A 27,105-nucleotide genomic window follows, 5' to 3' on the forward strand; every position below is an offset into this window, starting at 1 on the left:
GAAGACTGTGTGAGCCTGATAAAGAGCGTGCAGCTAAAACAACCCACGAGGACAATGGGAGGATGGAAATTTAGCTCACTTGCATATACACACCATAAACAATTTCTCTCATTCTTTCCTCAAGGGACATGGAAGCTACAAATGTGTTTTTTTAATGCAGAGGGAGTGTCAAATTCTCTCCCAGAGCCCAACATGCCCCACACTCACCCCTACATGCCTACTCCATAGAAATTCTAGGACAGTTCCTGCCGAGAAGGGGAATTCCACGAGGGAGAGGTGGAAAAGCTCCAGGTTGGTGGAATTCCAGGACCTGGCAATATCAAGTGCGACTGGAGTGCTAAAAAAATTTCTAAGCAGACTGATTTCTTGAGTGATGAAGGGAGGATCCTTTTAGCAAGATGCAAAAGCAACTCGAGAAGCCGAGTATCAAGCTGAGTGTGAATCAATAAAATTTTTTGTTTATGATGCTGAGGAGGGAGGCACATTCTAACACGTTGCAAAGGCAATTTGAAAACTCCCTGGGGTTGGCAATCGACAGCCCGAGAGCCGAATCTGGCCCACCGTCTGTCTTTGTAAATAAAGTTTTATGGGAACACGCCTATTCATTTACGTGTGCCATCCGATAGCATGCAAAGCTGAAAATATTCACAGGGAAAAAGATGACGGACTCCTGACCACATGAAAGCCGCAGAGCTCTGGCTTTCCCAGGCAGCACAAGACACAGACCAGAATCAGACTTTTTAAAAGATACAAAGTTTTATTAAACAAACCCGGAATCAACAGTATTCGTACATAAATTAGGACAGCAGTAAAATCTCCCTAGAAGGTATATACAAATCACAGTGATTTTCATTGTGCAAGGAATCGATGGGGTTTTGAACGTACTTTCCCGCACGGCTATCTCGGATCACCTCGCGGGATAGTCAGTTCCCACCACCCAGGGGACGCAGGTGACACACCAAGGCACGGTACCTCCTGGACATGGAAATTGATAGTGGGCACAGAGCCCCTAGGAACTTGTGGGCATTGTGGCGAGGCTGCCCGTTGCCCAGCGTGAAGAATTCAGCTGCAGCAGTTCTTGAGAGACAAGGAATCAGTGCCTGCACCTCAAGAGACTTCGAATCCTGTGTGCTAAAATTTTGACAAACTTCACGTCTTTTCTCAGGTGGAGAGGCAAAAGTAAACTAGACAAGCCTTTCTAATGCACAGTCATTTACAAAACAACCAGACAGCGAGTATCCCTTTTATCCAAGGGGTTAGAAGGCTATAGCATTTGCAAAGCAAACTTCATCTTACAAAATTAGGCTGCCCCCATCAACCACCCCCTCCCTCCCCACAGACTATTCAAATACCTGATTAAGACACCTGCTGATAAGGTTTTCTCCTTGTGTTTGTAAAGTGAAGGTTGTTCGCTGGAATTGAAGTAGCTAGGGATTTTCACATCCATCGGAAATAGGGATCCACGCTGTATATATATAGCAGGGGATCTTAACCAAGGGTCCATGGCTTGTATTGAAATTCAAGGAAACATTTGTCCTGTGGGGACATATTGGTGCAGGTGTGATACATTTATTAAATAATATACAGTAGAGTGTGGACTTAGTAGTTTTCACCTGACTGGCAGAGGGGTCCATGGAACAATAAAGGAAGAGAACCTCTGCTATATGGGATGTGACTCACGTTTGAAGAACATGCAAGGTGGGTGGACCCTAACAAAGACCAACCAAGGAACCCTGCTTCGTATCTCTACACTTAGGGCATCCAAGGTCTTCTAAGATTGTGCTAACGTGATGCAAATCAACTGGTTGAGGCAGGGACTCTGACCCAACTGTATTCCCTGCACTACGTCCACCCAAGTAGCTGAACCCATGATTTCCATGTTCGGGTGTGACGCTTAATTCTGTGAGAAGCGCTAAGTACACAGAGCTGTGCATGGCAGTCTTTAGTTAACAGTATATTAAGCCATATTTTAACAGTTAACATGGTCCCAGAGGTGGGCATCTATGTCAAATAAAGAAATGAGAATGCATCCCAAATCACTCACCTGTTTAGGGTGATTTTTTAATGGGTTGGGACTTCAAATAATTTAATTTTTAAGTATAGACTTCTAGAAGAAAACAGGTCAAGTAAATGAGAACTGCAACCCAAATCACTCAACTGTTAGCTCTCCTAATGACTTTTTAATTGGTTGAGACTTCAAACAATTTTTCAGTATAGACTTCTAGAAGGAAATAAAATGTTGTACTGGAAACTTATAAACAGGTGCAGTTGCTCGACAGACACAGAATTTACAGTGTTTTGATAATGCGGTCAGCAAATGTATTCTCCTAATTGAGTTACTTTGGCTTTTTCTGTCATGTTGGTATCAGAAATCACAATTTTCCCACCCCAGGCAATGGCTTCGTTTCATTTATGCTGAGTGTAACTGACTTCTCTTGTGAGGAAATTAGAAGCCAGGCAGTGCAAATGTACACTATGCTGATTAATCAGCTGTGATTTTATTTCCTTCTTGGCGTTATAAATACATATCAAAGCAGGGTGGTAACATTTCCACAAATGAAAACAAGACTCACCCTAACTGACTTCTTACTGTGATACATGCATTTCTTAGAGTTATTACAGTATTCACACGTTAAGAAAATACTGCCAACTCATAAAATGACAAAAAACAAAATAGACCTAGAATCATATCCAATACAAATTGTGTGATTATTTTCATGACTGCCCCTCGAAATTTTGCAGTGATTATATTTGATCATGTACATGAAAACTTCCAAATGCTCCCACAGAGTAAACCATTTTAAAATTACATAATGATTGTTCCATGTTTATTAACTTGTTTTGATTAAGCCAGTCTTTACATGGCATCACAGTGTTTAATTTATGGCCAGTCATTGACAATTAACATGTAACATGTGACACATTGGATATAGAAAAGTGCTTGACTGCTGAAGGTGGCTTAAACACCATCAAATGCTCTTGGAATTCTCTGTAATTTTTAATTTGTTTTGTATGGCTCTGACAGCTTATTTCAATGGCTTTAAAGAAAACAATGCCGTCAATGTGCTAACACATTTCTTTCTTTTGCATTTTCATTGAGAAATAAGGCAACACATTTCAAGCATTCTCAATGTTACTTTTATCTCAAAATTAAATCCTGGGTAGTGAGAACTTAAGCAAAAAAAGTAGACAGATGAGTTGGTGCACGTATGTACAATTTTTTAAACTGTCAAAGGAAAGTGTTCCAAGCTCCTTTTTAAAAGAAGTCTCCAAAATAAAAAAATAATAAATTATAGCTATCATGAATTTTTATAGTCAGGTGACATGAGATGTAATCTTCTACCTTTAAATCCATCACTCACTTTACTGACTTAAATTCCCAATATTTATGGTGAAATATTTCAGAAACTGTGCTAAACTTTGGTCGTCTATCCAAACACAATGAATGAGAAGCACGGATGAGAATTTGGCCCTCCAAGAAGATTTACACCATTCAACATTGTAAAATAATTTTTCCCTGATTTGCTCTGTTTAAATAGTTTATTTTACTCAACTTTATGTCTAGTCTCAAGTACTGAATCAATTCATTTTTGAGGAATTAGGTGGTTTGTGACTAAGAGACAGGAAAGAGGTTTTTTTCTTTTATTTCACTGTCTTTTAAAAGTTGTGGATGGCAAGAGTTCTTTCTGTTTCTCCTTCAAAGACACAAAGCACTTGACTGCTTGTTTATGAATAAGCTGTGGAAAGGATGGTCTGAGATATGAAGAGATCTGAAACATGACCAAATGGGGTAGGCAACTGAGTTTCCTTTGGAATTGTGCCCCTTGAGAAACATATGAAATGCAGAAAAAGGGTCTATCTACTTCCCTAGGTATCTGTGCAAACAAGAGGTAGCAAGTCCTGTAGGGAGAAATCTCTTCCCAGGAACTGCATGCCAAAACCTTCTGTAGCAGTTTGATATGGTTATGAATTCCAAAAATAGATATATTTGTAATATGGTCTGTACCTGGGCATGATTAAGTTATGATTAGGGCTTTGATTGGGCCACGTCACTAGGGCGTTGACTAAAAGTCATGGCAAAGGACAGAGTTGAGGGTTTTTGATGTTGGAGTTTGATGCTGAAGCCTTAAGCTGGAGCCCTGGGGAGTAAGCTCCCAGAGGAAAAGAAGCCAGCCCCAGGAAGGAACCTTGAACCCAGAGAGAAGCAAAGCCCTGGAACATAGGAAACCAGGAAGCCTGAACCCTTACAGATGTCGGCCACCATCTTGGTCCAACATATGGAAACAGACCTTAAAATAACTTATGGTTTATGGCCTGGGATCTGTAAGCTCCTACCCCAAATAAATACCCTTTATAAAAAACAACCAAATTCTGGTTATCTTGCATCAGCACCCCTTTGGCTGACTAATACATCTTCCAAGGACAATGATTCCACGAGGGGATTCAAGAGATCCTGAGCTGTGGAGACAGGTGAGGGGCTGGAGGGACATGCAGTCCATTTCCCCCAGCTGCACCCATTTTCCCAACACACATCCAGGGCGCACCCTCCCCAGTCCTGGCTGCTGAAGGAACTGGAATCGCCAGGGAAGAGCGCTGGAGAGAAGGGAGCTGCCGTGCAGAAATGGCCTTTGGGTCTAGTGGGTGTACCCCTCAAGTCATAGAGAGACCCGATGTGCTTCTTCAGTGTTCCACCTTCTACTGGGGAAAGTCTTGTTTGGGTCCTATCACCAGATAAACGACAGATTTTAACAATGCAATTTCTGAGCTGAGCCACGGTAAACTGAGAATGTTAGAATCAGAAAGGAGAAGGGAAAGAGTAGGGAAGATAATGAAGTACACTGAGTATGGAGTCCAAGAAAGCCTAAATGTTCTACCTCTGGGAGGTGCACCTGGGAACTCCCTCGTTTAGAGACCCACTCGTGGAAATCCTCAACCTCTGGCTCCCATTAAATCACCCTGAAGGGGAAAACTTTCAGAGGGAGCTCTTTGGGGAATCTTTATATAACCTGTACAATGGCATCACATCTCACCCACTGGTAATTCTATATGAAAGCCTGCATGTTCTATGAGAGAGAAGGGTATTGGAGGGACTCAAACTTAAGATTTAAAAGGAAAAGTGCCAACACCCGAATTCAGTGGGGTGGGTTCTTACTACGTTGGATGCTTGATCCCATAGATCATTTGTTTCTTGACTTTTCCTGAAACGAAAGGCAAAGCGTTTGTGGAAAGGCTGTCCGTGCCACAGAGCCAAGAGTAAAATTCCTGTGTTAGTACTGGGAGGTGCATTTTGGTCAACAGATTTAAAATGGAATTTGAAAACGCAGTCATTGTGATAGGAAGTTTCTGAAAGGGATATAGGATATAGAGATTCTTATATCTTAAAGATTCTTAAGATTCTTATATCTTAAAGGGATTCTTGCCTTCGCTATGTTCTTTGAACAATTTTACACGGTCATCGGATGTTGTGGGACCAAAGTTTGATAGCCACATCTCCTTCCCCTTCCTTCAGCTTCTAAGGCCAAAGTTAACAGATATGAAGCCCTGGAGATATTAGATGTCAAGTTCCGTGGAATATTTTCTTTACAAAGAACTATAAAATGCCACTAAGATGATAAAACATGCATCAATCAAATTTTTAGTCCCCCCCCAAGAGGGAACAGATTTTTCAAAGAAAAACATATTAGAAAAATAAAAATCAGAGATTATGCAAAGTACATTTACATCATTGCCCAAATTCTGTGCATCGGCGATATTATCTTCCTTAAACATATACACACACATACACACATAATGCCAAAATCTGTGGTTATAACCGAACAAGTTTAGTTCAAATTTATAAAGTTAAAACGATCAGAAAAATTCAGTAGGAACCCAACAGTGAAGTATAAGATACAAAGCCAAACCAGTTTTACAAAACTTCCTACTCTGCAGTGGATTTCCAGTTACTTAAATAATGGTAAGTCCAAGAATGTCAGTTGCGCATCGATCTCTTTATATACAAATGGATTTACATAAATGAGGAAATGTGCTTATCCACAACAAGAAGACGCTTTCTTCGTGTCTCTATTTGTGTACTCCGACCCACGCAAGCTCAAGTCATCCTGTTTCGGCACGAAAAAAAGACAGAGGATTTTGTTAATTTTTAAATAACCGAGTAAGTGTATATTAATGATAACAATAATAAAAGAAACCAAAATTTTCTTTGTGATTCTTATTGTACAGATCTACAAATCCAAATTCTAAGGGGATGTACCTAACAGGACAATCCGAATAGTTACTTTTTTAAAAGAAATTAAACTTTTTATTTCTCTCCTTCCCTCCCCTGTTGTCTGCTCTCTGTGTCCATTTGTTGTGCTCTTCTGTGTCCACTTGGATTCTTGTCAGCGGTACCTGGAATCTGTGTCTCTTTCTGTAGTGTCATCTTGCTGTGTCAGCTCTCCGTGTGTGCAGCACCACTCCTCAGTAGGCTGCGCTTTTTTTTCACGCGGGGCAGCTCTCCTTGTGGGGCGTGGGGCTCCCCTACACGGGGGACACCCCTGCGTGGCAGGGCACTCCTTGCACACATCAGCACTGTGCATGGGTCAGCTCCACACGGGTCAAGACGCCCTGGGTTTGAACCCTGGACCTCCCATGTGGTAGACGGACGCTCTATCAGTTGAGCCACATCTGCTTCCCTTGCTTGTTTTTGAGGTACCAGGGCTGGGGACTGAACCCCGGATCTTGAATGTGGGAAGCCAGTGCTCAACCACTGAGCCACATCAGCTCCCCTGGGTGGTACTCTGAAGGCAGGTTTTAAATGCTATTGAATGAATACCTCATCCATCGAATTATCCCAGCCTCATCCTTTCTAAGGAAGGAGAGTAACGGAACAAACAAAACGGGATCCCTGTTTCAGAGTTAGAAGGCAGGAAACATTTCACGAATAAAAAAATGAATTGGGCTTTCCTTGACCTCTCTCCTCACTGCCTCCCTCCCCGATACTGAATATCACAAAGGGAAATTCAAAGAAAGATGAAGCATGGTTAACGCGTCCACTTAATAATCAGCTCCTGAAGGCAGTTGCAAAGCTTAACTATCTATGGGAGAAGATTTAGGGCAGGGGTTTTTAACCTTTATCCTTCCACAGATCCCTTTGCCAGTCAGGTGAAAACCATGGACCCCTTACGAAGCCCACACTCTACTGTGTATTACTGAATAACTAGATCACACCCTTACCAACACGTGCCCATAAGAACAGTTTTTTTTTTTAATTACAATTCAAACTCATGGATACCTTGTTAAGAATCCCCCGTTTACGTGCGTGAAGAAATATTTTCTCGAAAGGAATCGTCACAGAGAATCACCTTTCCCTGAAAACACCAGGGGCAGGTACAGACAAGACTTTCTTTTGCTTACGTTCAAACTGTCTTTCGTCAAGTTACCAAGATAGACGAATGTGTCTGGCTTTGAAAAGGAGAGAGAGAAATCCGAATTTGTTGAGTCAAGAGAAAGCAATGTGGTCAGGAAAGGATCTACTGAGTTGCAAAAATTTACCAAGGAGTTCTTTCTAAAAATGCCCCTACTACCAGCCAATCAAAGTATACTTAAAATGATTCTACTTGTGAAAATTCTCTTTATTTACATTTTCTCAGCAATATATATATATATACACTACACTTGAAAAGGTTATTCTTCTCTGCGGCCCCCATTACCAAATAACTGGGGCACCTGGCGATGTAACAGAATAAAACCGTTCATTGGGTATAAAGCAAAATTCACTGCATGGAGGGCATTTCATTTCTTTAAATTTCATACTTTAGCAGTACTAAATTAGAGAAAGGCTCAGTTTTTTTGGCTTATCAAATAAGATTTCTTCATTATAAAAACAAGGTCTTTTAAAAGACTGAATGGATTAAAACCAAGCCATAAAACGTTCTGGATAAATCAGATAAAATCTCAGCTACTGAATTAAAAAAAAAATTTAAACAGATCCAGTGATTTCTAAAACCCGTAATTGGCATTCATTAGCTTTGAGCAAGCTAATAAAGCTAAATTGGGCCCTTCTTTATTTGAAGATAATCTGGTTAAAATAAAAAAAGGGAATAATATGTATCGGGTGATAAAAATATGCCAAGCAGACACATTATTTTCACATGAACAGAGCCATCTGTTTCCTTGTTTTTTCCCCGTTATTTCAGTCCAGTTGTCTTCCCTGTAATTCCATGGAAATGGAAGCAGATACTTTCAACCTCTCTGAGCAGGTGGGTCCCTCCCTCTGAGGAACTAGCCATCCTGTGTACTGCAAATGGTATTGATTAGACAATTTACCTTTTTCACTCATCACCACCACTGGGAAAATAAAAATAGGAGAAACGAGATAAGCCAATGACTAGAAATACCTTTGGTGATATTTTGATTTTCTTTCTTCACGTGATATTGTTCTTACTTGGATATGATAGGAACAACGACCTGATTTACATGGCATAAAGGAGTAATTTGGAATTGGGCAGTAACTACAAGATTTTTCCTACCTATATTTGTAAGAAAAACAGACCAACAAAGGCTTAAGGAAATAAGACTCAGTTATTTTTTTTTTTCAAATATCTCACATTAATTTTAGTGGATTCCGTATGAAGTATTCTATTTTTCTTTTAACCTAAAGGGACTCAAAAGTCGTTCTCACAGTATAAAGTATGGAAAGAAAGGAAGCCTGGCTCCCAGAGTTTTTAGGATAGGAAGTCCAAGAAACTTGCTTCTCAAATGTCTCTGTGCTCACAAATTATCTGGGGATCTTCTGTAAACATGCAGATTTTCACCCAGCAGGTCTGAGGGACACTGAGAAATTGGAGGTAATGCTGTGGCAACGTAAATGACACACAGTGGGGCATTGATTATCCTGATACTTGGAAAGGCTCTGTTTCGCTTCGCTCCATCCCTTGTGCCCATAAGTCCTGTTTGGTAACCTCAGAATCTTCTTGAACGTGGAGGTAGTTACAACCCCCCCCCTTTTCTAATTACTAAGAATAAAGACCTACCTGACAGATGTGGATCCCTGGACTCAGAAGTTCTTGAAGATTTCCAGATCCTTCGGTGGCACGGGAGAAATCTTATCCCAGCCGTCGTCGGGATAAGATTCGAAGTTTGAGGTATCGCAATCGTTGGAGATTTTGGGCACGATGGGCGGCTGGTGTCGATTGGCCAGAACGGAAAGCCACGGTTAGCAAGGAAAGGAGCACCCTTTAGCATTAAGCAGGTAATTTTACAGGAAAATGGAAATGATTTGGGGGAGGGGAAAAATCACAATCTGCTTTCCTTCCTGCCAAAGTTGCTAGCTTGAAGATACTGCTCCTGAGTGAGATTATCCAACGTTCGGACGGACGGGCGCTCGTGCGATTAAAACAAGGTATGTGGTGCTTGCTTCCTAAATTCCAGAATGAGAATCACTCCTAGTGCTTGTTAAATGCAGATTCTCACAGTCTAGGGTGGGGATGTGCTGATGGAAGTCATCTAAAAGCCAGGCTTTGGAAAACACCGTGAAGATGGAAAAAGCAATGGATTCAGGTTTTCATAGCCGATGCCTGGGCTCAATCTTCTACCAATAAAACAGGCTATTGGTTTGGAGCAGGAGGTAGTTTCCCATAAAAGACAGAGGGTAAAAGTATTTAAGTTTTGTAGGAGCCAAATCAATACCAACAGGTTGGTATCGGTTGAAGCTACTCAAATTCTGCCCCGGTAGCCTAACGCTGCCACATTCCATGTGTCAATGAACGGGCATGGCTGTGTGCCAATAAAACTCTGTTTACAAAGAGATGATGGGCTGGATTTGGTCCACTGGCTGTTGCTTCCTGACCCCTGGACTAGATTCATCCCCCAGCCACGTCCAACTCAAAGATTCTGTAATTTGCACAGATACCAGCTAACCCTCCATAATTCTATGAAATTGTTAACGCTTTCTCAAGACCCTTCTGTGTGTGTCAAGAGCAACATGCCTCTCTCTAGACCTGCAGGGTCTTGTTTCATGAAGAAGAACTGGCAGATGTGTTCCTCGGAAGCAGAGACCAAAGGAAACGCAGCTGGAAAACCCTGAGGACTCCATCAAACGGATTACCAAAGGAACATTCTTTTACTTCTGTGTCAACACAGAAAGCACTCAAGTTTAAATGGAAAAAACACTTGTCAAAAATAAATCTGTCACTACTCTGATACGGTCAATGAGCTATTACTGCGTGTGCAGCAAAGTGCAAACACTGTGGAGGGGACACGACGAACTCATGTCTCATCGTCTCAGAAATGCGATGACTCTTACGGCAAAGGGCGCTCTCATCTGGTTACCACTCAAATACATCACGGCAGGGAAGTCACTACTTTCTCACTCCATATATCTTCCATCAGAAAATGGGCCAAGTTTCACATATGAAAAGATCTTATCTTGGTTCCATAAAAGATTTCATATACTTCCAAACAATAAAAGAAGCATTTAAAATAGAATAACTTTAATAGCATCTTTTCTTTCTTTCTTTAATGCTTCCACCCAATAACTGACCTAATTCTATAAGTCAGGCAACCATCAGTTGAACAGAAGAAAAGTGGCTCCAGGCTTCCAGAAGCTTCTTCGAGCCTAGCCAATGGCTCTAGTGCAGCATCTTAGCCTGCCATAATCCACTGAATGTACCAGGGGAGAGTGTGAACTACGGAGTAAACTATTCTCCACGTGGTGCAGCAGTGCCCCAGAATGTGTCTGCCGAGTGCGATGAGTGTGCCACAATGATGGCGGAGGCTGTTGGTGTGGGAGAAGTGGGGTGGGGGGATTGGGGATATACGGGAACCTCTTATGTTTTTTATAATGTAACCTTTTTTGTGATGTATGTATCTTCAAAGAAATACATTTTACAAAAATGATGGGAGTAGGGTGGTGGGGTGTGCTTTATGTGGGAACCTCATGTTTTTTTTAAATGTAACGTTCTATGTGCTCTATTAACTTTAATAAAAATTTAAAAAAAGAAAAAAGAATTCTCTGATGAACTTTATAAGAAGTTACAATACGTAACATGCATAATGTTTCTAAATTTAAAAATTCTAATACATTTGTCTTTTGGCCTAACCATCTCGTTTCTGGAAATTTATCTTCACACAAATGACATGTACTAGATTATGTGTTCTAGCAAAAGACTGGAAACAAGTGTCCTATGTAGAGGTCTAAGTTAAGGAACTACACAGCAGTCCTAAGGGGGTACTCATGTAGTTCAAAAAGGATGAGTGAATTCTCTAGATTATTAGGTAGGAAAGTTACATAGTTGAGTGAAAAAAAAAGAAAGAAGAGAATGCTGTACTATTCTATGTCTTGTGTTAAGAAAGTGGAGGAAATAAGAACTAACAGGAGGGTGAGGATGGTCAACCACCACACCACGGAACTGAGAGTGCCCACAACTCCAAGCAGGAGAATCCCATCCATCATCCATGTGGGATCTAAGCGCCCTCTCAATATAGAGATGGAGAGGACATCACCATCCCAGGGGCCACAGGATGGAGGATTAAGACATGGATTACAGTGGACTTACTGGTATTCAACTATAGAACTGTTTTGACTCTAGCAATTAAAGAAATTGTAGCATTGATGTGGAGACAGTGGCCACAGTAGTCGCTGAGGGCAGGGAGAAGTAAGAGATGTGATGTGGGGGCATTTTGGGGACTTGGAGTTGTCCTGAATGATACTGCAGCGACAGGTGCTGGACATTATATATCCTGCCTTAACCCACTGAATGGACTGGGGGAGAGTGTCAACTACAAGGTAAACTATAATCTATGCAGTGCAGCAGTGCTCCAAAATGTATTCATCAAATGCAATGAATGTGCCACAATGATGAAAGAGGTTGTTGATGTGAGAGGAGTGAGGTGGGGTGTGGGGTATATGAGAATCTCTTATTTTTTTTAATGTAATATTTTTTGTGATCTATGTATCTTTAAAAAAAAAGGGCAATTAAATTTTAAAAATTAAAAAGTATCTTTATTCTTATGTGGTTGTATTTGCATAAAGAAATGACAGGGATATACAGAAAAATCTCAGAAAAGTAGTTATTTATGAGGGGCAGGGAGAAGACAGAGCAAAAGGGGAGCAAGATTTGTCAAAGTAAACCTTTATGGACAACGTGAATGTATGTTACCTAATCAATTACTTTTTTAAATATAAAATACAATTTTATTTTTTTGAGGTACCGGGGGCAGGGGAGCAGGGAGAGGACAGAGCAAAAGGGGAGCGAGATTTATCAAAGTATACCTTTATGGACAATGTGAATATATGTTACCTAATCAATTACTTTTTAAAATATAAAATACAATTTTTTTTGAGGTACCGGGGGCAGGGATTGAACTCAGGACCTCCGAGTGGGAAGCTGGTGCTCAACCACTGAGCTACATTAGCTGCCCTGAGTTGGTTTTCTCATTTGTTTTGTTTTGTTATTCTCATCTGTTTTTTAGGAAGTATCAGAGATCAAACCCAGAATGTTGAATGTGGGAAGCAGGTGCTCAACTGCTTGACATACATCTGGTCACTATAATTCAATTTAATACTATAATATGTTTGAAAGTTAAACTCTTGAAGAAAAATGAAGGGCTCATCCTAGCTTCCATCCCCAGAGTCTCTGATTCAATTATTCCGGGGTAGAGAATAATTATTAAATTAATTATTAAAGGTAATTATTATTAGAATGCATCAGCAGTTTTAATGGCTCACCATTTGACTCTACAGTGCAGGCTCTGGAGATCACCTGTCAAAATATATATTATATTTTGCCCAACAAAAGCATTCCCCATCTACCCTTTATCAGCATCACCCAACAATTACTGCAAGTGCCAGACAAATGCCTTACGTGCATTATCCCATTTACTGTTTCACGATCCCAGAGTTAGTAAGGGATGGAGAAATGACTCAAAATGTCCGACTGCAAAACTTGGGGCTCTTAATCGTTACCCCAGGTGCTTTAGCTCTCAGATAGCCATAAAGAACTTGGCTTGGTAACAATTTGAGATTACTGGTTGAATTGCACAATTCAATTTTATTGAACCCCACCCCCCCAAAAAAAAAATGAGTCACAGAATCAGTCATCCATTCACGTATGTTGTACCTTCAATTTTCTCTGCGGGACAGACCCCCAGTCCACAGACCGGAACCACCGGTGGCGCTTCACGTCATCTGCTCCATTCTTCAAAAGAAACACGTATGCTCAGTATATAGAATTTTGACAGGGCAGGAAAGAATATATTCCGAAGACATATCTACACTATCGACGACAAAAACAAAATAATTTGCTTTATTTTGAATATCTGTCATCCCTGGAGCATGAGCCACGAATGGTCAACTATAAATGTAGCCCTCTGTGTTTCATTTGCTTTCCTTCAGAGAGGAAACAAATTCAGTGATTGCTCTCATGGGCACCCTGCTTTGGGTCAAAGAATGACATGTCAATTCAATTCTGCTTCTGGACATAAAGGTAGACACACGGTCGTTTCTGAGTCTGTCCGTCGTTCTCCTCCAACAATTTAATTTGGCATTACTACCCTCCCTCAGTTAACTGACTGTGATGGCTTCAGGCTTCTTGGCACGCTGCCTCCCTGCTGTATCACGTCCCCTGGTGGCAGGTCGGGCACGCACCCTTTGACACTCTTGATTGTGCAGGGTCTTGCCCTCTCCAGGGGGAACTGGTTCCACGATAGAGAGAATTACATCATTTGCTCTGTTGCTGTAGCTGCCATCCTGCTCCCACTCCTCAGAACTCAGGCAAGTCTGTCTACTTTAATATCAAATATGGCGCTGGGACCAGCTGGCAGAAAACCTCTGCTTCCTGCCTTCTGAAATCCCCCCAGAGTGTGTCGCCTTCCACGGCACCCTTTTCCCTTTTTACTGCACTTGCACCATGTTTTTTAAAACTTTATTTTGACCTCAAAAAAGAAAATAACAGATAAAAGGGAGCTTAACAAATTATGGAAGCATTCCTTTTTAAAAATCTTCTCTAGGTACACTTATCTTATTTAATCCTCGAGACAAAATTGTTTCTCTAGTGTTCAGAAAGATGAATTTCCTCATTAATGAAGAAAGAAAATGCTTGATCATATTCACATCTCATAAAATTAAATCCCATATTCTTTTTTGTTGACTTTTAGCACTGAAATCGTACCTTTGCCTTCGTTACAAAAATATTACTGCTTTCTATAGTCTATAAGTTATATTAGTTGTATTTTCCCACGTACCACAACCACCTTGTAACAGAGGAAGATTCTTATATTTGTATTAACCACAATCCTCATCTACCACCAATATCATTTTATTATACAATACCTAGATTATCTTCTGTCTTTCAATTAACATTAACTTCCCTAGATTACCCCTTTCAGCCACAAATACATTTATAAATCAGCAATATTAATTAAACTCATTATGTTACCATCAACTCTATCCATTTCCATGTATTTACAACTAACCTTAGTAAACATTCTACATACATTCAGCATCAGCCCCCCTTCTCAACCCACATCCTGTCTCTAACTAACTTATACTCTATTTAAAATATTTACATATTTCAATGCAATATGGGAGGAAGAGGTCATAAACATATAAACTCTGTGAAACAGGATCCAACACATCTGAATTCAACATTAAGTTTTTTAAAAAGTATGCATCACTTCATTTTTTAAGGTTTTAATTTTTTATCCTCTTTTTATGTGTCTGATTTCTGTCTATCATCTATCTATCTATCTATCTATCTATCTATCTATCTATCTATCTATCTACTCACACTGTGAATTACCAGATCTCAAAAAGGAAAGAAATAGTGATGTCAACTTTTTTCCCAGGCTATTTTTCTAGTCCTCTTATTTGGACAACTCCTTTTTCCTATTGGGAAAATATTTTCTATCCACCTCTAAGTCAAACAATAAATCCCTACTGAGGGCTGCCTTGAGAGGTGTTAAGAGAAGTCAAATACAAATAAGTATCTAAAACTCTAGTTCAGATACCAAGGTAAATATGTGGACGAGAACTTCAGTGCTAGAAACTTTCCGAGTGTGGTGGATGGCCTTCACGTAGGCTGGGATAACTAAATAGAATGAGGATGCTTTCAGAAGGAAAAGGAAAACACTCCACGTGGAGAATTATCATGGTGAAGAGCAGTGTGTTGTGATGGTGAAGGTCATATGGCAGAGAGATGAACCCAACATGGCCAAGGCGAGGGTTTTTCATGAAGACCAGAGAATCTTAAGAGGAGGAAGGCAGGGTGGAGAGAAATCGGGGGGCTGCTGTCCCCAGAAATAAAGTGATGGGGAGTGACGTTGGTGGAGATGCTTGGTAAGCTCCAACAACTGCCCCAGAAGGTTGGGATACTCCCTGAACTGGGAGGAGTTCAGCATGAGAAAGAGCTGGCCAAAGCCTTGGCTATAGAACAAGGCGCCATCCATCCTGCACCTACACTGGACATCTCCAACTCACGAACACATTTTCCTTTCAGTCATTGGTTTCTTGAGCTCTTTCTGTCAATCTCCAGTACATTTGTGAAGTTCTTCCAGAGGCCCTTGATGGGGAAAGCATGGTCTTCTCCATCCTGGGGTACCTGGCGACTGATTAGCCTACTCCGGCTGACCCTGCGTATGAGGCATCTCCATCTTCTCACAGCCTTTGCTCATTAAATGGGATTACATGGGATCTGTCCATTCATATGGAGGAAGCGGTGAGGACAAAACTAGATAGAGCTGGATGGAAGGTCTGGACACTCGCTATCCAATCTCTGAGCCAATGGCCCTGTAAATCCCCAATCAGAGGGATGTTTCCCACTTCCACCCCTCAAGGTGGTCAAAGATGAGAGGGTCTTCCCAAATGGTTGCACCGTGTACCACTGGGAGCAGGTAACACATCGGCCAGCCTTCTTGACTTCCATTTGGCTGCTAATCACCAGGATAACGAGTGATAAATGTTTAAACTGTTTGACGATTTAATGGTCACTGATCTCCATTTTTATAGATCTAATACAGGAAGCAGATGCCTAGAACTGGAAGAGGCAAGCATTACTCTTAGGCCTAACGATGGGCTCCAAGATCTTGTTTGGCAGACAGTACGTCTCGCCATTAACTTTCTGGCAAAATGTGTGCGGGAAAGAAGGCATTTTTTTTTTGTTCCTGTAGATGAGACAAATGAGCAAATGAAAAAGGCAGCTTACCAAAAAAAAAAAAATCCTGCTAACAAATTAGGTTGCTGCTACAGCACGTCAGGCACAGAGAGAAGCAGGGAAAATGGAGTTTTTTTAATCACTGTAGGTTTTGGCTTCTTCATTTGAGGTGGTAAAAAAGTAAAGTTCCTCCCCCAAAACCCACAACCCCATTCTAATCATGCGAAAAATATTAGATATATTCCAGTAGAGGGGCATCCTACAAACTACCTAAGCAGTATTCCACAAAACTCTAAAGGTCATCAAAAACAAGAAAAGTCTAAGAAACTGTCACAACCCAGAGAAGATTAGAGACATGATGGCTCAAAGTGATATGGGATTCAGGGCACAGAAAGGACATTGTGGAAAAACTAAGGAAATATGAATAAAGTCTGTGATTTGACTTAATAGTAACGTATTAGTGCATTCTTTAGAACTAATGCACCATAAGATGTACATAATATGGGAAGCTGGGCATGGAGTATGTGGAACTCTAAGTACTAACTTCTCAGTTTTTCTGTAAATCCAAAACTGTTCTAAAAAATAAAGTCTATTTTTGTTTTTTTTAATAAAAGAAAGGCTGAGGGGAGGGGGTTGGAATTTTTGGTCTTAGGCTATGCCGTCACAATCGACACTGACATATTACCACAGTTACAAGATAGAGACATTCTCCAATGGCTCTTACTGATGACACCATTTCTAATCGGTCAATGTGAAAAAACAAGATGGCGAGCAATTCCAACACACTAGTTCCTTGAAGTCCACCTGTGAGCTTAAGAAATCATTTCATAAAATGTCAACATTTTATGAAAAATTAATCTATGTTGTAGATTTTCTTCCTCCACTGACGATAGTTAAGAGTTCAGCTTGGAGGCTCCTTCTTATAGACCTGAAGGTATTAACCCACTTCTGTAGATGACATGAAGGATGGAGGGTTGATCAGGTAAACAGAGGATTCCTATCTTGGCACTGGTTTCTATGTCTCTCAAGACAACTATCTAGAGGGCCAATGCAAATGGTTAAGTCCCTCCATGGTCATCCAGAATTAGAATAGCAAACAATAACTCCATGAATTCTCTCAAATTCAGAGTTGTTCAACCAGAACTGAAAGAGTCAGATAAGATGTCCTACATTTAAGGAGCAACTTATATATTCCCCTCCACATGAAAAGTTTGTGAAACTTATAAATGATGTTCAACTTTGAAAATGATGACTAACGCACAAAAATATGTATACACAAATGGCACAGCAGCTTTATTCACAACAGCCAAACGGCAGAAACAAGCCAAGTGTCCATCAACAGATGAGAGGATCAACAAAATGAGGTATGTCTGTGCAATGGAATAGTACTCAGCATGAAAAATATGAAGTTCTGAATCATGTGACAATATAGATGAACCCTGAAGACATGATCCTGAGTAAATTAAGCCAGACATAAAAATACCACATATTATAAGAGTCTATTTTATATGAAATGTCCAGAACAGGCAAAAGTATAAATAGAGAAAGCAGATGAGTGGTTGCCAGGAGCCGGGGAAGATGGATAAATGGAGTGACTGTTAAAAAGTAAGGGGTTTCTTTTTGGAATTAGGAAAATGTTCTAAATTTGACTGTGGCAATGACTACATGTATCTATGAATATATCCCTGAATTGTATTATTTAAATCGGTGAACTATATCTCACTAAAATGGGAAGGAGGGAGGGAAGAAAGAAGGAGGGAAGGGGGAAAGAGGAGAGAGGGAGGAAGTAAGGACTAAAAACTATAAATGGATGTTGAGTCATGTGCTTCTTTGGAGGAAGTGGAGGTAGATATAGACGCTGTTTGATTGTGTATGCCCATTATTCCAGACTTAGCACTTGATCAACCATGAACCATTGCCTCTGTGCTTTTGCTTATTATTTATAAATATAAACTGATGATCTCAAATGATGAAAACTTCCATTGGATACCAGTTAGCAGAGATGAAATCAAATGCTCACCTTCATGCTTCCTAATCGCCGTGTTCTGTCGACAACAAGCAGTTTCTTAATGAGGTCTCTATTTGCGGGAAGGAGACAAAAAAAGTATGCACATCTTGTTATCAATCCAAGCAAACACAACACGGCAAGAGATTTTAAAAAAAAAACTACCCACGGCAACATCCGCATTTGGACGTCAGTTCAAGTTTTATTTTGGCAAAACATATCCTAGAACTTGTCTCATATGATTACCAGTTCTCAAATAATTTATGAAATGCTAGGATGCTTGCATACCTTGCTTGAGCTAAGAGAAAGGGTTGATTATATCTTTGCAAAATAAAAAAAACTCAGGTTTTGAATCTGAGCATGAGAAAACACGTGCATGCCTCGAGGGCTGAGGTGCTTAAAATAAATATACCTGCCAGACTGACCCTGCAAAATTGAAGACATCTGTTTTTATCAAAATACATAGCCATGCTAAGCCCTGTGGGTCTACTTATTTATGTGGTTATTGTTCTAAAAATGCTCATTTTCCATGAGCACACAAATGATTACGACTCTCACAGTAGATCTTCTATTTCAATAACAGAACAGGTCAGAAGATCACAATCTATTAGGATGGGAAGTTCAAAACAGGGTTCAGAGCTCCAGAAGACGGGCTGGTTCTAAGGTTAAAACGGATGGGAATGAAATACACAGGGAATCAAGTGAAAGTATAAAATGCATGTGTGTGCATATGTGTGACATATTATGTAGAATTAAGATCCAGATATTCTAAACATATATTGAAATTCCCCAGGTTGGTCAAATTCTCCTGGCCCAACTTTCAGGTTCTGAGTTTCCCGGGTATAAAATATGCCTCAGTATAAGAGGAGGGTAGCAGCAGGGAAGGCGCAGGTGAGCTGGTGACCTCAAGTCCAGGGTCTCTCAGGCCACGCCAGGTTCCTAAAGATCTGAACCTCCGGCAAACACCAGCTCTGCCCACAGAGTTTCCAATGCTATGCCAGCTAAGCTCGTAAGAGAGACCTGTTGAAATGAATCGCCCCTCTGTCTCTCCGTGAAAAACACAGAGCATGAGCTCATCGAAGGCTGGGATTCTGGCTCCCTCTAGAGAAGGAAATCCTTTTGAGCAGACTAGGAAAGACAAGAGTACTGAAAAATTATATACCTTTCTAGTACCTGAGTGCCTCTATCTTTTTTTTTTTTTTTTTTTTGAGGTTCCAGGAATGGAACCCAGGACCTCCTAGGTGGGTAGCCGGCATTCAACCACTGAGCCCCATCAACTGCCCTGAGTTGGTTTTTTCATTTTCTAGCTTTTTGTTTGTTTTTCTTCTTTCAGGAGGCACCGGGCACTCAATCTGGGACCTCCCATGTGGCAGGCGGGAGCTCAACCGCTCAAGCCACATCTGCTCCCCTTCCATCATTTTTTAAAACTATATTTTCTTTTTTTTTTTAATTGTCTTTTTTAAAAAAGATACATAGGTCACACGAAATGTTACATTAAAAAAATATAAGAGGTTCTCACATCCCCATTCCCCACCCCCCACTCCTCCCACATCAACAACCTCTTTCTTCATTGTGGCACATTCATTGCATTTGGTGAATACGTTTTGGAGCACTGCTGCATCGTACCTCCGTCATTTTTGACACATCAAAACTTTTGAAAACATCAAGATCCTAAAACACCATATTCTCAACATTCCCCAATGAATATTTTTTTCGATTATTTACACCACTGCCTGCCCCTAGTAGTACACAGGCTTGAAGCTGAATCTGCTAGGATTATAACAAAGGCTTGCTTATAAACAAAAATCAAGCCCTGGCAAAAATCCTCACAATCAGCTTCGTCCTGAAAGCAAAGGGTAGAGAGGCAAACCAATATGGCAGACAATGAGTAAACGCATCCAAGGCAGAGAGACGGTGCTTCTGTCGAGGGCAACCATCTGGCAGCACAGGGGAAATTCTACGTTTTATTTACTCTCCTGGTGCTGGATGGCTCCTCTCTCATCCAGCCACTTTCAGACACAAAATAAAAATAGATGTGGCTTGTCGAAATCAGCAACAAGATCCAAAGCATCTGATTCCCTTACAATCTTATATACTCATTTAAGGAAACTCAATCTCAACCTACACTGCCATTTGCTTAGGAAGCAACTTGACACAAATGCCAAAGTTTCATGAATCAACATAGGACCTTAAGAAATGGAGAATCAAAAGTCTACTGTGATATTAGTAGAAGGAAAGCTAAAAAATGTAACACGGGACTGTATAATATGGTGAAACCTCACGGAAAACATGAATATGGGTAAAACTGCATATATAAGTCTGTTTATACAAAATACAAATATACTGATGTGGGCTCTGGGTGGGAGGCTCTTTGTCTCTTCAGAGAGAACCTTAACCTAAGCTGTCTGTCCTGACTTGTGGGTGTGGAACGGTAAGAGGCTGCAGTCCTGCCCTTGGTGACCGTGGCAACGACTCCAGTCCCAGGAAACAGTTTAGCAACGCAAACTCTATAAACTTTAAATATTCAGGGGAAATGCAAATGCTAAACGCTTATCTAGAAAGTATGAAGTCCATGCTAAAAGCTTACCTAGGATGTGGGAGATAGATATGCTAATTCAAACCTATTGAGAACTGAAACAAAAGGACCATTTGGCCTTTCCTCTCTGTATAAAAGAAACTTGAAAGTCTTGTTCCGGGGCTCAGGTTTGCAACAGAAAGCTCCCGAGTCCGGCTGGCTGTCAATAAACCATTATTCCTTCTCAAAATCATTCCTGAGTCCTGGCCTTTCTATACGCAAATAATTGAACCTCTCTCAAATTCTACAACAATACTAGAGAGGAAGAAACAGAAAAGAGATATGTAGTGCAGGGGAAGCAGAGATCGAAAGGTGATGATGAGTTGTTTACTATTATTATTGGAAGAATGAAAATGCTCTAAAAATGACTGACGTGATAAATGCACAAATATGTGACTACAGTGAGTACCATCGATTGTACACTTTGGATGGATTTAGGCTTTATTAATACGTATCAATAAAATTCATTTGTTAAAATAACAATTCTACTGTTAAACAACAGTTCAAAAGTTAAATTTTTAAAAAAGATTTGAAATCCTCACGTAAGTGAATAAATGACTCGGGATTTATGCAAAGTCCCTTCCTGAGGAAAACTTCTCTCTGCAAAAGAGTTTAAGTCATTCTCGCAAGAAAGAGAGGAATAAATACAATGATCTTACAAACTGCCTAACAGCTTCGTGAGTCTACAAAGTAAAGATGTTCCCTGCGGGAATGCAAGAGACAGTCCATACTTACTTCCTTTGAAGCAAATTCCCTAGAGACAGCTAAGTGCTATAACCATAGCAGGTGGTTTAACAGTTTACTTCCCCCACCAGTTTACAGGGGAGTCAACTGACAGACCTGCCCATGGGGGCAAGTAGATTTTCACCCAGTCAAAACAGGGTCAACTCTTGATAAATATGTAACTGGAGTTTAAGAGGGTTTTGCTGTTCACGTGAAATAACGTCACTCAACTCGGCTGGGATTGGGGACACGGTTGGGAATGGTAGGGCAGTTTTCATTTCTTTTCAGCGTTATTTAATTTTGAGCATATCTCCCTTCAGAGCCACCATCTTACCTTCCATTGCCTAGGGCGTCCCTTCTGGATTTATTTCTTTTTTCAACCGAGTCTTCTTCTCTTGCTAAAACTTTTAAAAACCTGCTTGGCATGTCCAACACAACTATAGGTCAAACCTGCACTAGCCAAAAAAAAAAAACCCAAACAAATTCGGAATCTTCTGGTCAGGCTGAGGTCTTGCTGGGGACAAACCCTGACCACCAAGAAACTCAACTGGAATCAGCCTAAAGCAGGCGACCTAAGTATATGAGGACCTCATATTTTTTGAATGTAATATTAAAAAATAAATAAAGACAAAAAAAAATAGAAGAGATGCATGAGAAAAAAAAAAAAAAAGAGGGGGAGACATCTCCCCAAGTCCCTCATTCCCAAAATTTAGTTCCAAGTAAAGCCATTTAACTCCATCCATCCTGTGGTCAATATGGACTGGTACTCACCTACCAACTCATCTGGGAAATCCCGGGAAACAAATAGAAACCACAACTCATAACGTGCAAAATGGCTAAAACGTGACTGGATTAAGCATATATTCAGAACATTCCAGAAACGTTCATTTATTATTTTAAAAAGACCTTTGCTCTTCCTTTTACCACAAATCCACTGAAATGTATGCCCAAAGTATCAGCAGTACAAATGTTCTGGATGAAACACACTCATAAATCCACATATTAACATTAGAAAGAATTCAAGGATGAGTGTAATTTAAGGAGGAGAGGAAAAAAGAAACTGCTAAGCCATCAACAGTTCTGCCAATGACAAAACAAGCAGGTTATTCTGGTCAAATACCAAAACCGCTTTCTCGTAAAGTAAAAGAAACTGTTTTATTTGCTAATTTTACTATCATTTATCTCAACGAAAATAGTTAAGAGCTATTAAAAGATTAAGTATCATTAAAGGAGGATAATTAAACCCCTTTCCCCCTTTCTGTGGAAAAGATTACTGTCCAAAATAGTGTAAGCCCAGCTCGTTTAACGAAGCAATATGATATCCTGCTTGACACATGCTTTTACTGTGATTTTAGATACTTTAAAAATCAACACACCCAATGTCAAGGGAAGCGATTTACTTACTTTACTTGGAAGTCCAAGTGTCTGGGAAAATCTATTTTGGCTGCAAGGATTTTTTGATAAATGCCAAATGGGTTGTCATCGAAAAATGGAGGGAACCTGTGAGAAAAATAAATACCGGTTTTTAGTGGAGAACAAGTAGGGGGAAAAATCCCTTTGTCATGATGACTATCCCTGCTTTAAATAGGAAGAAAGTAATTTATTTCACAGGCCCTCCTTTCTCACACAATGAAGCCATCCAGAAGTCGAGATGCACTGCAAAGAGATGGTTCCAAAAGGACCGGACCCCAAAAAGGTCCCCCAAAAGAAGGCAAGACTCGTTGGGTAGCATGCCTAACAAGGATTTGAAAGGAATCTTATTAGAGGGCCTTCCACTCCGTCTCAAAACCGTGTATCACACACGGAGTGGAAATGCTTGCTAAATTTTACTGAGGCTTCTTTGAGCCTCTTTGCCTTGCCTGATAGATGAATTTATGTAGGGTTAGTAAAGTCAGGGCTGGTTTCTAGCTTGTAATGCCTTTAGAGAGCCAAGATCTAGTCTGGGGGTTGGCAAATCTGGCCCATGGCTTGTTTTTGTAAATAAAGTTTTATTGGCACACAACCATGCCTGTTCAGTTTTACGATGGCAGAGCTGTATAGCTGTGACAGAGATCATATGGCCTGAAAATTTTAAAATGCTAACTGGCATTTCAGAGAATAAGGTTACTGACCCTTGGTCGAGAGGAGAGATGGACATTTTTTCAAGTAGAGTCCTGAAAATAGCAGTGAGATCTGTAAAAGCAAGTGGTAAAGGGTAGTAGACTTGGTGGAGAAACCAGCAGAACTTTCCTAAATAGAGCAAGAGTCTGAAATAAGTTGAAGAAGAAACATACTTGAAATCGCTAAGACCAAATAAATCCAAGAAAACCTAGAAGATAACCAGTAAACATATACTACATAGCTATGTATCCCAGGTACAAGTTTCACTTCTGATATTTTCTCATATTACACAAAGAAAAGGCATACTCTCAAAAACCTATCTTCTAAGTAGGCTTCTTTACAATTCGAGTTTCTAATTTGGGGACAGAAGCCATGGAAAGATCTTAGAAAACGGAGATGTCAAATGATATCCTCATGAATGACCGTAAATTTCAATAAGCAGAAAGGCATTCTCTCAGTAATTCCAAGTCCAGCTTCCTGAAGTGTAAAAACAAAACAACAGAGAAGAGTGAGTTGATTGGTGGCCTCCCAAAAAAACATGCCCACACTGAAATTCTGGGAATCTGTGAATGCAGACTATTTGGAAAAAGGGTCTTTGGAGATGTCATTACGGGAAGGATCTCAAGAATAAATTTACCCAGGATTATGGGGTGGGACCTAACTCCAGAGCAGGTGTCCTCCTAAGAGGCAGAAGAGGAGGAGACAAATACAGAAGAAGGTGATGAGGGTAGAGGAACAGGCTGGAGTCAAGCTACAAGCCAAGGAATTCCTTCCAGAAGCTGGAAGAGGCAGGAAGAACATGTTTTTAAATGAAGGAAAAAAAGTACAAAGAAAATGTAGCATTGATGTGGAGAAAGTGGCCACGAGAGTTTCTGAGGCTACCCTCAGAGGGAAGAAGAGATATGATTTGGGGGCATTTTCAGGACTTGGAGTTGTCCTGGGTGGTACTGAAGGGACAGTTGATGGACACTGTATGTCATGCCATAGCCCACTGGGTGGACTGGAGGAGAATGTAAACTACAATGTAAACCATCATCCACGTGGTGCAGCAGTGCTCCAAAGTGTATTCACCAAACGCAATGAATGTCCCATGATGAAGAAAGAAGTTGCTGACGTGGGAGGAGTGGGGTGAGGGGGGGATGGGGGGGTATATGGGGACCTCATATTTTTTAATGTAACATTTAAAAAAAAATAAAGGGAGGGAGGGAGGAAGGGAGCAAAAAGAAGTCAATGGGAAAGGAGGGGGAGAAGTGGAGGTAGACAAATCGAGACAAGCAAAGGTCTTAGAGAAACCTAAGAGTTGGGCTGAGCCTTTTTTCTTGAGTAAAATCTCAGTTCCTCAGTTTTACACTTTGAGTTGAATGAAGGCAGGCAGTGCTGAGAAGTTAGATTCTCCAACAGCCACCGGTGATCAAGGTTCCTAACAGCAGCTACTGAAAGTGCGTTTACTGAAAACCTGCCCCTGGTGATGCAGATCTGCACATCACGGAATCCTCGTCTCCTCAGTCAGAAGCAGTTCTGGCCAGGATGCTCTTTTCTTTTCCCTGGGTTTGGGCGGCGCCTGTCTGAATACATTCGGCTATGATTTCATCATAGAAATGCACACTTTCAGAAACAGAACATTAAACTGCAGGAGAAAATGTGTCACACATACCTAAAAACATTTATGGACGGCATTAAACAAAGCGATCCTGGGAAGCAGACATTCTGTGACAGTATCACGGAGGGAAGGATTTGAACAGCGGTTTAATCGCTAAGAGTGTGTGGGCAACCAGTGAACAGGAACTGATCCTGCCCCAAAGAAAAATAAAGGCAGAAAGCACGAATCCAGGGCACCTGGGAAAAGTGCCCCATGAAATCCTCAAAGTTCTGCTCTGCAGACAGCTTCCAACTCTTACTACATGGGCAAGGAATTTCTGTCCTACAGCATTGAATATTAGAAGCAACTTAAAAGTTATCTAGCATGAAAAGAAAGTCTGTTTACTAGAGAGAAAACAGGCAAAAGAACACCTTAAAATCTCATGCCACTTTTGCTATTTTCTCCATAATTCGTCCATGATAATTTTAATATAACAGGGCTACTTCTGTAATTCTTTTTGTAAAACAGATAGTCTAGATCTCGCGGTACCATAGCAGTGATTATCAGAACGGGGACTAAGGTAATAAAAAAAATAAAAAAACAAACAAACAGGGACTAAGGAACCCTGGGTTTCCCCAAGTCCTTTTCTCACAACTTTTAGAACTTATTTCCCAACCATACATCTGAATAATGAATTTTCTTCCTTTACTTCTACCAAAACAACATATCGTACCAGCGTGAGGAAAGAGAATCCAACTGTTCTCATGAAAGGAGACATTAATTATCAGAAATGTCAAGCGCAGCTATCCTTCGAAGTATTTTTATCCTGGAAATTGTGATTACTCTTCCCATTAAAACTATGTAAGTTAGGCTAACCTTTAATGATTTTATTACTTTATGTAAATTAATACACTTTTCAGTCTCCGTTTTAGTTGTTAACAGTAAATAATGACAGGTATAAGTGATGCCAATGAATGCTCTTTGGGGTCATAAAATAATTTTTAGGAGTATAAAGAGGTCCTAAGACCAAAACATTTGGGAATCGCAGCTCTACAGCTCACGTTCTCCATGGACGAGTGTCCAGGTGCAAATTTCATCTTCCCTTCAAATTCTTCTAGAGGGTCTGACTCACTGGTTATCCCAGCAAAGGGATGGAAAGAAAAGGAGAACGTGATGGATAGAGTCAGGGATGAGCCTGGAGCTATTAGGAAAGCCTATGAGTGAAGCTGTTCCAGAATTTTCCAGATAGTTTTGATCTGACCTCAACACTCCCCATTCAATGGGAAAGAAAAAAAAAAAATATATATATATATATATATATATATATATATATATATATATATCCTAGTTATGCTCTGATTTCACACTTGAGTATATGGCATATTTTACCAATCCAATAGCTGTTCTTATACTTTGTGAGATATTTAAATGATCCATTAAAGCCAAACAAATGAAAATACGCTGTCACTTGATTATGCTAGCACAGGGAAATCAGCCATCTGGAGACGCAGTCTTGAAAAGGACTTCCAAGGTCACCTCCATTTCTACCTGCATCACGTCCCTTGGCACCGACCACCAGCAACCGACACACGCAACGAGGTGGTTTGAGATCCAGCAGAGGGCTACAGAAAGCAGGAGCAGGCGTGGGACAGGCCAGGATGGGAAGGCGCAAGATGGCCCCAGGAGGCTCTGGACAAGGTTACAGGTGAGCACAGAACAGGGCACTGGAAGAGAAGGCGTGAGCCAGGGGGACAGGGGATGTGTGGGAGCTGGCATGTTTGACGGGCAGTGGGAGGGTCACTCCCAGTGGTGGACAGGTCATGCTTGTCTCACATCTCAACAAGGCACTTGGATTCTGTTCTATTGTCCCAGGGAGCTACGAGAGGCTCCCAGTGGATACTGACAAGCAGGAGCAGATTTAGGCGTGGATAGGGCTGTGCCAGCTGCGACAAGGAAAAGCACCTGTGGGCAGGTGAGGGTGCCAGTGGACGAA

At 40.7% G+C, this 27,105-nt stretch overlaps 1 protein-coding gene across 2 annotated transcripts in view; it reads right to left on the reverse strand.

The window, feature by feature from the left end:
* LOC139436094 (cAMP-dependent protein kinase catalytic subunit PRKX-like) overlaps positions 1-27,105 on the reverse strand; it is a 124,421-nt gene that overhangs the window by 14,776 nt on the left and 82,540 nt on the right. The window contains exons 5-9 of one of the 2 annotated variants that reach the window (XM_071213486.1): positions 22,838-22,933; positions 18,151-18,208; positions 13,101-13,178; positions 9,015-9,163; positions 735-6,101 (exon numbers count right to left, since the gene is read on the reverse strand). In XM_071213486.1, coding sequence (XP_071069587.1) covers positions 9,038-9,163; positions 13,101-13,178; positions 18,151-18,208; positions 22,838-22,933 — 358 coding nt within the window. In that variant the 3' untranslated portion in view covers positions 735-6,101; positions 9,015-9,037. Of the gene's footprint in view, positions 1-734; positions 6,102-9,014; positions 9,164-13,100; positions 13,179-18,150; positions 18,209-22,837; positions 22,934-27,105 lie in introns of those variants that run through there. The other variant, XM_071213487.1, reaches the window with a different exon arrangement.

This window comes from Dasypus novemcinctus, chromosome Y, assembly GCF_030445035.2.
Source record: "Dasypus novemcinctus isolate mDasNov1 chromosome Y, mDasNov1.1.hap2, whole genome shotgun sequence".
Taxonomy (NCBI): domain Eukaryota; kingdom Metazoa; phylum Chordata; class Mammalia; order Cingulata; family Dasypodidae; genus Dasypus; species Dasypus novemcinctus.